General features: G+C 34.4%; 2 protein-coding genes across 5 annotated transcripts in view; both read left to right on the top strand.

Annotated features, from left to right (window-relative positions):
* sort1a (sortilin 1a) overlaps positions 1-3,429 on the top strand; it is a 31,336-nt gene extending 27,907 nt beyond the window's left edge. For both annotated transcript variants that reach the window (XM_048172522.1, XM_048172523.1), the window contains exons 15-20: positions 3-192; positions 307-423; positions 869-977; positions 1,450-1,562; positions 1,803-1,923; positions 2,015-3,429. In XM_048172522.1, the coding sequence (XP_048028479.1) occupies positions 3-192; positions 307-423; positions 869-977; positions 1,450-1,562; positions 1,803-1,923; positions 2,015-2,029 (665 nt within the window). In that variant the 3' untranslated portion in view covers positions 2,030-3,429. The remainder of the gene's footprint in view (positions 1-2; positions 193-306; positions 424-868; positions 978-1,449; positions 1,563-1,802; positions 1,924-2,014) is intronic.
* Positions 3,430-4,711: 1,282 nt separating this feature from the next.
* Positions 4,712-11,928, top strand: nfya (nuclear transcription factor Y, alpha). Of its 3 annotated transcripts, none has more exons than XM_048172638.1 (9): positions 4,712-4,869; positions 6,489-6,617; positions 6,822-6,893; positions 8,518-8,664; positions 9,094-9,225; positions 9,370-9,475; positions 9,563-9,711; positions 9,808-9,984; positions 10,890-11,928. In XM_048172638.1, the coding sequence occupies exons 2-9, from the start codon at positions 6,537-6,539 to the stop codon at positions 11,061-11,063; spliced, it is 1,038 nt and encodes a 345-aa protein (XP_048028595.1). In that variant the 5' UTR covers positions 4,712-4,869; positions 6,489-6,536; the 3' UTR covers positions 11,064-11,928. The 3 variants fall into 3 exon arrangements, with proteins under 3 accessions (XP_048028595.1, XP_048028594.1, XP_048028596.1); XM_048172637.1 differs by having other exon boundaries at positions 9,094-9,246; XM_048172639.1 differs by lacking the exon at positions 6,822-6,893 and having other exon boundaries at positions 4,713-4,869.
* The last annotated feature ends 182 nt before the right edge of the window (positions 11,929-12,110 follow it).

Below are 12,110 nucleotides of genomic sequence, written 5' to 3'. Positions count from 1 at the left end.
AGGCCAGGATAATGACTACATAGAGTGGCTCGCTCACTCAAGCAATAATAGCGACCCCAATGACGGATGCATACTGGGATACAAGGAAAGGTTTTTACGGTTGCGAAAGGACTCAGTCTGTTGGAACGGACGGAATTACATGGTGACCATGGAGCCCACAACATGTGTCTGCTCCCTAACTGACTTTCAGTGGTACAAACATATTCAAACTTATCAAATACACTCAAAGTACAATGTGAGTCATTTATACTATTCATGATGTACATTCAGTCTGTGATTCCAATCCTTGTTGTTCTTTTCCTACAGTGACTTTGGGTTCTACCATGCGGAAAACAGCTCTGTGTGTGTGGAGCAGCCTGACCTTATTGGCCATTCACTGGAGATCTGCCTGCACGGACGCAAAGAGCAGCTTCAGACCAGCGGGTAACAAATCACTCTCTATTTCCAAAGTCACGGGAGTTGTATTGTAGTGTTCAGCAGCTTTTTTTTCTTTCTTTTTTTTTTTTACATTGCTGTCCTAGCTAATGTTTTAGCCTGATTGACTGAACTGATTCACATTATAAATGTTTGAATATCAGTGAATGTTTTTTCAAATAATTATTTAAATGCTGCATGTCTTGTAAGTAGTGCTGTCAAATCGATTAATCGCATCTAACATAAAAGTTTGTTTACATAATATGTGGGTGTGTATATATATATATATATATATATATATATATATATATATATATATATACACACACACACACACATTATGTAAACACAAACATTTATGTTAGATGCGATTAATCGCGATTAATCGATTTGACAGCACTACTTGAGACGTTTAGAAAACATATCCCAAAGTGTTAACTTTCTATGACCGTAGTTACCGGAAAATTCCCGGGGATCACTGTGAAGGAGGAATAATTCCAGAGCGAAAAGAGATCGATCTGAGTAAGAAATGCGTCAGTAACTTGCTGAGGTCAGAGCTACCGGTATGTTTTTATTTTATTAACATAATGCACATTATTATACATATACATATACATATACATATAGATAATTTGAAATCTATTTCTTTTTGCATTTGTCTGATCGGAAATATAGTAAAAACATATTTGTGAAATATTTTTAAAAACTAATTTTTATATGTTATTTTTATGTAATTTATTCCTGTGATGCAAAGCTGAATTTTCAGCATCATTACTCCAGTCTTCTGTGTCACATGATCCTTCAGAAATCATTCTAATATGCTGATTTGATGCTCAAGAAACATTTCTTATTATCAATGTTGAAAACGTGTGCTGCTTAATATTTTTGTGGAAACTTGATGGATTTTTGATGCATTTTTGAAATATTTCAAATTTGATGAAATAGAAAACATTTACACCACGAAACTGAGAATTTCGTTATGCTTGTTTGAAAAAAAGCTACACAAAAAAATCTTTCCCATTATGCATTTCTCAGACAGAGGAACATTCATTCAATTCAGCTCCTATAATCGCTGTGGTCATCGCTGTCCTGTTGATCAGTGCCGTTGCTGGGGTTATTTTCATAAAAAAATATGTCTGTGGAGGAAGGTTTGTGCCCACATTTTCCTAAACATCACACACAGCAGAACACAAACTGTTTTTTTTACATTTTAAAATGGTTATATTTTTTAATTGATGTTTATTTGTGTTGTTATTATTATATGAATATGTATCGTGCAGTACAAATGAGCGATGTCTTCATTTATTTTTGATTTCTTATGCATCAATTAGCATTTTGTTCATATATACAGTATCTGTGTCACAGCCTTTTTTTGATGTCTCCAATAGGTTCCTGGTTCACAGGTACTCCGTATTACAGCAGCACGCTGAAGCTAACGGTATCGAGGGTGTGGATGACCTGGACACACTGGAGGTTGGCAAGACGCACTACCATGATGATTCAGATGAGGTACAAACTTCACCTCACTGCTAAACACACAATATTTAATTTCAGCAAAGTCATTGAATTAATCCTGTCGTATTTTTTTTTACATCTGTAGGACCTTCTTGAGTGACAAGACACATGGATCATCATAAGACTGTATCAAATTCTAAGAGAGAAACCACAATGCCTATCCTTCCCATGACCCTCCATGTGTGTGTATCTGCGTTCTAGCACCTACCAGATAATGACACACGTTCTTGCCTAATCCATTTGTTTATGGCTACTTGGGGACAAATATTCAGCGTTCAGCCCAGCAGGATTTGACTACAAGGACAGGAACAGAGAAAAACCTGCAAATGCTTCTTCCAAAAGAGCTTTCTAATCCACCACTGAAAGAGAGAGGATTTGATGTGATTTTGTTGCCATATATTTCAAGTTGACACACATACAACAGACACACAGACATGAGTTTTGAAGCTTGCTTTAAACTTATGTAAGTGCTTATTTTTTCATTGCTGGTTTCCTGCATCAGGTATTTAACTTCACCAAAGGATTTTCAGCTTTGTTCTTTATTTTGCGTATTTGAAGTCTCGTTGAAGAAGTCTGTTTGTTTGTTTTTTGTAAAAATGTAAAAATAGAAAGATCTTCGGAAAATAGCCTGCTCATTAATTCCAGAGTTGTTGTGTGAGCAAATCCGGATGAAAGTGTTTAAAGGTAATATTAGACCATAGACATACATTGAGACTTGTTTTTTAGACTTCATTATACTAACACCCTGGAGATTACAGTTTGGATCTTTGAGAAACTAGTTTAGCCAAACTTTAGTCATTCTATAAATCAAATCTCATTTTGCCGTCTGTCTGGTTCCCTGCCATTGCTGTGTGCTTAGATACACTTTGCACTTTGCGTATCTTCTATGCACGAATAATGATAATTTTTTCTTTCGATTCAGTATTACCAATGCCATTCTCTGTCATTTGATGCAAAAAAAAAGATTTGAGAAAAAGCACATTGCGTGGTTTTCAATCATCTTAATACATAATGAGTCAAAAAGAATAAGTGCATTATACATAATAGTCTGATTCCTCATTACTAAGTCAGCAATAGTTGTATATTCAATAAAAAGACAAAATGTTTAATGTTATCTATGACATTAAATGTTTATTTTTTCAGAACAGCAACTCATCCTTAATTGGGATGTCAACGATATTAAATGCATCTAATTAGCAGCCTAATCAAATATGAAAATGTATATTTTTGGACTGTATTGACTGTCAACTCATAAATAAGCTAATTTGTAGTCAGTACGCTGATTAAGATTTGAGTGTTTTTTTTTTTTTCTGCACAGGTAATTAAATAGATACCTCAGGGGTTATAGATCACAGTGGACCACACATTTCATTGATGAGTTTGCATGTTGAAAGAAGGGTCCTCAAGTTTGAGATGAACATGGCTTTTCATAAGTCAAAGTGTAAAATGCTGTACCATTAAATGTGACTGCCGAGAACAATAAAAAGAAATCTTTTTGAAGTCCATGCTTATTGACTTGAATCAAATGGGTTCTTGACCCTGATGCACCAAGGTGAACCGAATTCACAAAGACTTTAAAAGGTGTTTTGTGTCTCTTTTATTAAAAGTACTTTTATTTTTTTTCTTGTACAAGGGTACATAAACATCCTTAAAGTTGGATATTGTACAGCCTGTAGCCTAATGTTTCCTACTTTCCTTTTTACCGAGAAACTTACAAGGTCAATAAACAGCAGTTGGCTAATGTCATTCAGCACAGGATTTGTATTTTCAATTGTGTAAACAGAACGAGAGCTGCATGCATTTCATGTGCCGGATTGTAAACAGAATTTTCTTCCGTATATAAAATAAGAAAATATTTAACATTAACAAAGACACCAATATTCCATAATATTTGTCCTATTTATTTTATGTAAGTATTTAAAAAAATAACCTGAAGACCCAAAACAGTATGATTATTGAGAAATGCATAACAACACTATATTAATAGCATAGGAAAGTTTGCTACGGAAAGCATAATGGCTAGGTTTTCTTGCTTTTACCATTTCATGTTTTCCAGAGAGAGAGAAAGCTAAATGAAATCATGAAATAAAAATAAAAAAACATATATTATGTGGGACTAAAGCTGATATATATATATATATATACAGGGTGCGATTTGTGAAAAAAACAGAGGGGGGGGATGTTTTGAAAAGCTTTTTTTGTTTGTTATTTGTTATATAGCTATATACTATTTTTGGCAACTGTTTCAGAAACATTTTTACAAAAAAAATCTGATTTAACCTTGAGATTTGAAGTATTAGATATCTTAGATATTTAATAATTCTTCATTTCAGATAGAAATGCAAAATCAATAGGTAGTTATTAATAGAATAACGAGACACAAACGTTTGGTCCTATTTATTTTTGATCACAGTTCATACACACACACACACACACACACACATATATATATATATATATATATATATATATATATATATATATATATAATGAGCTTTTTTGTAATGGATCATTCAATCAATTTAGAAATTCAAATGATAATCAAATTAAATAAATATTAAAAATAGTCCTGAATTCACTGATTTTTTTTTTTTTTTATTAAATTACTTATTCATTTATTTCTCTAATTGTTTATTTAACTTATTTATTTTTAACTTGTTTATTTTTTATGTACTAGCTGTATTCTTACATGTATGTAAGTATTTTATTTATTATGCGCAATGATTCTTTCTCATTGCATAATTCACATTTCTTCATCTGTCAGAGATATGCAGGGGTAGAGAGGGGGCGTGGTCTGTCTTGTAGGAGGGGCGTTTGAGCTACATCGCGGTTTTTTTCCTAGAGCGCCATTTTGGCTCCTGAGCGAGACGCGTCGTGTGATTGGGCTCCAGGCGCTACTATCGGAGCCAATCAGAGGTGCATCGGGCGGCGGCGAAGACGGTGAGTGAGCGCGGCTGCTGGGAGGGGACGGGACTCGGTCGGTTAGCTGGGGATTGGTGTGTGACCGACCAACCAAATGACTAAAATCATTATAAACAGGAATAGTGCGGATTGTGTATGTCAAGGTCCACTCTGTGGACGGCATGCACGTGTATGTCTCTAATTATGTGGTTAAAACGATAAAACAATGTCGAGAAATAGTTTATTTTCGTTGTTTTTCCGTTAAGCAGCGCTGGCGTCTCAAATAGGCCCAGTTTTGCGCCTGGCTTTGTTATATATTTTCTGACTTTCTCACTGTCTAAAATGTCGATTGGAGGCAGTTGGTTGATGTATTGGTTATAAACAACCAAAATAGGGTTAATACGTGTTAGTATTTGTTTGGCTTTAATCATTGGTTTTCGCAGAAAACATACGCTCGTGTATGATAACATGGAGAGCGATGTGCTAACGCAGCGCCAGCAATGTTAGACAAAGAGAAACAAGCCACCATATTTTATTAACACCCTATAAACACGTCAGTATTGAGTAGTCATGTTTAAAATGTGCTGTTTAAAATAAAAAGGGGTTTCGTTTGTGAGAAACATGAATGTTGTAACATAACAAAAGCGTCTGTGACGATACAAAGACTCGACGGGTGAAACTGAAGAACCGATCAATTTAACGTTAATGATAATAGAAACTGTAGCACCGAAACCAAAAACAGTGTTTTTCTTTGTAATTTGAGTAATAGAGAAAATTCTTGTCGTTTCCTGTATTTTATTTACATGACTGTAGCAAATCTACAAGGTCAACAACAATATGTAATGTCATTTAGCATAGCATTTATATTTCAGTCATGTAAATAGGATAAGATTTGCATATATTTAATGTGCAGAATAACATCTGATTATGAACATTTTTCTTTTTGCTTCTCAGTTTAAAAAGAATGAAAACGGTATCAAATTGAAAAATATGAAAAATGTTTTTCATTAACAGAAAACAGAGTCCCATTCCTTACAGCTTTTTTCTAATTTAGGCCTAATAATCTTTTTTTAAGCTTACAAAAACTTAATTAAGAGATGAATATCACACTATAATAATCACAACAACAAAGGTTCCTACAGAAAATTATAATGTCTAGGTTTTCTTGTTTTTTATGCATGTTTCATATTTCGCAGGGAGAAAGTGTTTATATCTTGAGCTCTCATAAAAATATACTGTTAGTACCATGATACAGCTGTGGTGTCAAATGGTATTATTTTGATATATATCTTGATTACATTTGTGTTCCATTTATATGGTACTCCAAAGTATTTAAAAGAAAACCATTATGCTGCAAGCCTAAAATGATGAAAATATTTGAATAACTTGCAGTTAAATATGTCTAGTAATTTAAACAATAAATATGCAAAGGTAACAATACAGGGAATTCATTTAATATATATATTTTTTTATTATTATTATTTGCTGATGTTAAGTTGATGATTAACATAATAAAGAGCTGACTCAATACTAAAATGATGTATGTTATAATCCAGCAATTCTGTCAAGCATCATCTTTTAAGCTTCTTTCATCAGATGCATGTACTGTTGCATAAGAGATCAGATTTATGCAACAACATGTTGTTGCTATTTTTCAGACTTAAGTTTCATCTCATCGCTCAGCCCACAGAAGTCAGACAGCAAACATGGAGCAGTACACCACCACAACGACAACTAGTGGAGAGCAGATAGTGGTGCAGACCAGCAGTGGACAGATCCAACAACAGGTAATGTGTTAAATTTACAGGCAGTATCTGATAATGCAGTACTGTATTGAAGTCTGTATTTCGGAGATGCAATAAAATGTAGTGATAAAGCATCTCAGTGTGGCATAAAACCATAGAAGGAAAGTTTTTGTGTGTGTTTTTACTAATCTGCAAGTCACGTTAGTCAGTTTGTAGTATGGTGACGGTCCCTTATCTCTGGCTCAGGGCACAGTGACTGCGGTGCAGTTGCAGACTGAGCCTCAGGTAGGCCAGACTGCAGCCCAGCAGGTTCTTCAGGTAGTGGTTGGCTCTCTGAGCCCCTCTGCTGTCTCCAAATCTCCATGCATGCAATTTCAACTCACATTGCCTCTGATCTGAGTCGAATGTTAAAATATCAGATATCTGTGACCTGTGTGCTTTTTGCATCTGTCTCAGTTTAAGTTTATCACTCACTATGACTTACAACAAGAATTTCAGTGTCCAAAGGACACCCACATGTTTTAGCATGCTTTGTTTTGCAAACTGCATTATAAAAATTTTAAAACAGCTGCTCCACCAATTTTTTGCATTTCTGACATTCACATGCACTGCATTTTCTTGCATGCATCTGTGTTTTGCATTGTCTCGATGTATATCATAATGTCATAATAAAATAAGCATTTACAAACTGAAATATTTCATATTAATAATGCCTGTAATGTATAGAAGCCCATTTCTGCCACAAAAGAAAAAAAATCATGCTCTGGTAAGTCATAATTATGACACAAAAAGTTGAAATTATGAGATAAAAAGTCAAAATTATGACATACGAAATCGTAATTATGAGATGAGAAGTCAAAGTTATGACTTAAAAGGTCGCAATTATGACAAAAATTAGAAATTATGACAGTCATCATCATGAGATGAAAACTCAAAATTATGACAGTCATAATTATGACTTAAAAAGTCGCAATTTTGACTTAAAAAGTTGAAATTATGATTTTTTTTATGTTGAAATTATGAGATAAAAAGTCAATTATGACATACTAAATCGTAATTATGAGATGAAGTCCACATTATGACTTAAAAAGTCGCAATTATGACAAAAAATTAGAAATTATGACAGTCATCATCATGAGATGAAAACTCAAAATTATGACATACTGTCATAATTATGACTTAAAAAGTCGCAATTTTGACTTAAAAATTTGAAATTATGATTTAAAAAATCGAAATTATGAGATTAAAATGTCAGAATTATGACGTAAAAAGTCGACATTTGACAAGACATTTTACAAGTCAATTATGATGTCATAATTATGAGATAGATTAAAAAAATCTAAATTATGACTTAAAAAATTGAAATTATGACAGTCGCAATTGACTTAAAAAATCGACATTATGATATAAAAAGTTGAATTTATAAGATTAAAATGTCAAAATTATGTAAAAAGTCAAGATTATTACTTGTCATAATTATGACAAAAAGTAGAAATTGAGATTAAAAATTATGAACTAAATTATGACTTAAAAAGTCTAAATTATGAGTTGAAGTTATGACTTTATTAGGATTTAAATAATTGAAATTATAAGACTAAAAAGTCAAAATTACGACATAGTCGGTCAAAATTCTGACGTAAAAAGATTATGAGAAAGGATTATTAAAATTATGACATTTAGACTTTTTATCTTGTAATTAACTTTTAAGTCATAATTTCGATTTAGTATGTCATAATTTTGACTTTTTAAGTCAATTTAACTTAGTATATCATAATTTCAACTTTTAATGTCATAATTATGACTTGCCAGAGCATGATTTTTTTTTTTTTCTTTTGTGGTGGAAATGGTCTTTCAAAGTAATGCAATTCTGTGTTAACCTCAGGTAAATTATCTTAAAGTTTACATAAAATGAATGATTTTTTTGCATGCATCCTCTTCTAAGGTCCAAGGGCAGCCTCTTATGGTACAAGTCAGCGGGGGTCAGCTCATCACTTCCTCTGGGCAGCCCATAATGGTACAGGCCATGACAGGAGGACAAGGTCAAACCATCATGCAAGTACCAGTATCTGGTACACAGGGGCTGCAGCAGGTGGGTGGAGCTAATTTTACACACAATTGCTGTTTAAAAATACAACATTTTCACCAACTTATTTAACTTCTCTGTTTATTGTTACTTTGGTAGTGTTATATAGCAGTGGTTCAGGAAGCCTTATTTTAATAGTGTGATTTCTAGACCTGGAAAAACATGTAAATTAGCAACATTTTTAACTCTATGGGCATTTTTATAATGAATATACATTTATGACAAGCTCTAAAACATTTTATCAGCTATAAATTGTGAGTAAAGAATTTTAAAAAAATAGTCTTATCCAGTAAATCAGTAACAACTGGGAAAAGTCATGCAGCCTATAAAAATAGTTGTGGGCATGGAGTCAGAAACTTTGAGAGCCACAGCAGTATAGTGTTCCATCAAGATATTGTGGATGTAATTGTAATGAAATTGCTAAATTTGGCACAGATTCAGTTGGTACAACCCAGTCAGATCCAGCTTCCTGGTGGACAGACATTACAGCTACAGGGTCAGCAGGGACAGACCCAACAGATCATCATTCAACAGCCACAGACTGCGGTCACTGCAGGACAGAACCAGGTATCCTACGATCCTTTCCAGGTTTGCTAACTTCATTTTGACACATATTTGAACAAATATAAAGTCTCACCTGCTAGAAGCTACTCTCTTGCAGTTAAATACAAGCTGCAGGTAAATAAACATTCATCCTTTGTATATTCTTAGGGTCAGCAGCAGATCACTGTACAGGGTCAGCAGGTGGCACAAACCGCTGAAGGACAGACCATCGTTTACCAGCCTGTTAATGCAGATGGGACCATCCTGCAGCAAGGTAACACTGCTATTCCACTGCAAAACACTTACCAAGCACTTTTGAGGATTTAAGCGTTAGTTATGATATGCAATTTTTTCCATCCAGGAATGATCACCATTCCAGCTGCATCTTTAGCAGGAGCTCAGTTAGTCTCAGCTGGATCCAACACAAACACCACTAACACCGGTCAGGGCACAGTCACGGTCACTCTTCCCATGGCAGGAAACATGGTCAATGCTGGAGGAATGGTCATGGTGAGCATTTCTGGTCACTTTTATCTATAACCTATACAGATGATCTATTTAATCCATATTTCCTAAGACTTGTGTATGTGTTTATAATTGAATCAGATGGTCCCAGGGGGTGGCGGGTCAGTTCCCACAATGCAGCGCATTCCTCTTCCTGGAGCAGAGATGCTGGAGGAGGAACCTCTGTACGTCAACGCTAAACAGTACCACCGGATTCTCAAAAGGAGACAAGCCCGTGCCAAACTAGAGGCTGAGGGCAAAATACCCAAAGAGAGAAGAGTATGTATAATTTTACTGCAACAATGCTTTATCTGCAGTGACCAATATAATATATATGACTCATTATATATTTAATTTAATTTCCATACTGAAAAGTGATTGGTGTTTTTAAGGTGATAAAACAAGTACAAAAGAACAAAGCAGTTCTGATTATTCATTTTTGGTACTTTATAAATTACAATTTCATTTATTAAAAATAACATTTGGCATATACACAAATTATAATATATATCTCTTTTTATTTTCTTTAAATATAATATCATTTTTATGTAATTTTTTTGTCTATTTACAAGCTAAACCTACATGCTTCATCTTAAAACTTCTTACATTTTCTTTAAATTATAGCACTATATAAAGTGATATTAGTATTAATATTTCACTATTATATATAGGAATATTAAACATCAAATGCTCAGAAACAGAGTGCATACCTGACATTCTGTTTCTGAGCATTTGATGTTTAATATTCCTATATATAATAGTGAAATGTTAATACTAATATCTCTGCATGTAGAGAGAAGAGATGGGGGAAGAGGAGGTAAAGGAAAGGAAATGTAGATTAAGGGAGGTGTGATTGACTCAGTGTGATTGCATCTTGGGTGGGGATGCTAATTTTGCAAGAGAGAGTTCAAATGTTAATTTCCTTTGTTTTCTCAAAGAGTAGCCCTTTCTTGGTCCAGGCACTCTGGCATCAGTCTTACATATCTATTTAACTGTTGCAATTATCTTCGTCATTAAGAACAGCAAAGCAGCTCTGATTATTCATTTTCTGTATTTTATTAATAATCATTTCATTGACTTTATTAAATAATATTTGACAGTTTTCTGTTTAACACAGCATGTAAGCGAATAATCCTGTACCGCGACCATTTATTCAATATGTTTTCTTTACCGTCCCCTTCCAGAAATACCTGCACGAGTCCCGTCATCGTCACGCCATGGCCAGGAAGCGTGGAGACGGTGGACGTTTCTTTTCCCCGAAGGAAAAAGAAGAAATGGCCATGCAGGCCCTTAAGGTGAGCGAGGGGCTTGAGCTCAGCTCTCATTGGCCAGCCACCTCTGCCCCGCCTCTGGGGTAAACTATCCAATCCCAGCCCGTGTCCCACCCGAGAGACTGAACTCAATGTATACGCCTAATTTAACTTAGATCATCCATACGCTGCAGCTCTGTGCCTGAGCTACCTCATGCGTCTGTGACACACTCATGTCCGAACTGTCTCTGTCTGTGAGTTGATTGACATTTCCAACTAGTTAAATTGAACATGCATACTAAGATCTTAGTATATATGTTCTAGTGTATAGTATGAGCAAATACAATGTACAGCTCAGTCCCCATGTTTGTAACGGCTATGCTTCCTTGTAGCTTTTTTTTTTTTTTTTTTTTAATTCATTTAATAATTTCATTATTTTGCTGCATATCTTAGTGTGCAGCCTAAAGAGGTTATGTTTGAGCTCTGCTAATTTAAAATGGCTTCTTCCAAAAAGCTTCAGCTGTAAACATGGGTGATTGGCACATTTTACCCTGTCAATGTTAAAGGTTTCTTGTCTTAAATGTCTAACTGCTACTTCAAAGGGAAATCTTCAACCTTGACGTCTTTGTTCTGTCTGCATTTCTGCCGTTTGTCCTTCCATGCTGTAAACTGCTTGTGAAACTCACTGGATGCTGAGATGTATTAAGCTGTGTTTATTTGTCCTTTTTACCATCTTGCTGATATGAATAGTCATTCAAAATGATCTGTTTTCATTTGTGATGTATGGCTTGGCTTGCACCCTTCAATGCTCTTCTGTCTTTGCCCAGAGCTGTGGCTTTATCGCTTTTGCCATTTTATGTTTCTTACAGCGGGGCTGTATGTGGGCTCTTGTTTGCATTTATATTGCAGTTATGTTTGTTACTTGATGATATATGCCCTTTTTATGCAAATAAACCATTGTTCTTGATTTATACTTTGTTAGTAATGCAGTTTTTTCACATTGCAAATTCTTCAATATAAAATGTAATATATTTTTAGGCTCAATAATTGATGAATAAATCTCCATAACTGGTTTAAAATGTATTTTAGAGTTGAGTCAATCACTAATATTTTGTATATATCAGACACTAGCTGAAAATTCTCATGGTTCAAACA

Source organism: Megalobrama amblycephala, linkage group LG21, assembly GCF_018812025.1.
Source record: "Megalobrama amblycephala isolate DHTTF-2021 linkage group LG21, ASM1881202v1, whole genome shotgun sequence".
Lineage (NCBI taxonomy): Eukaryota > Metazoa > Chordata > Actinopteri > Cypriniformes > Xenocyprididae > Megalobrama > Megalobrama amblycephala.
The sequence above is the reverse complement of the archived record's forward strand: the minus strand, read 5'-3'. Positions and strand labels throughout refer to the sequence as shown.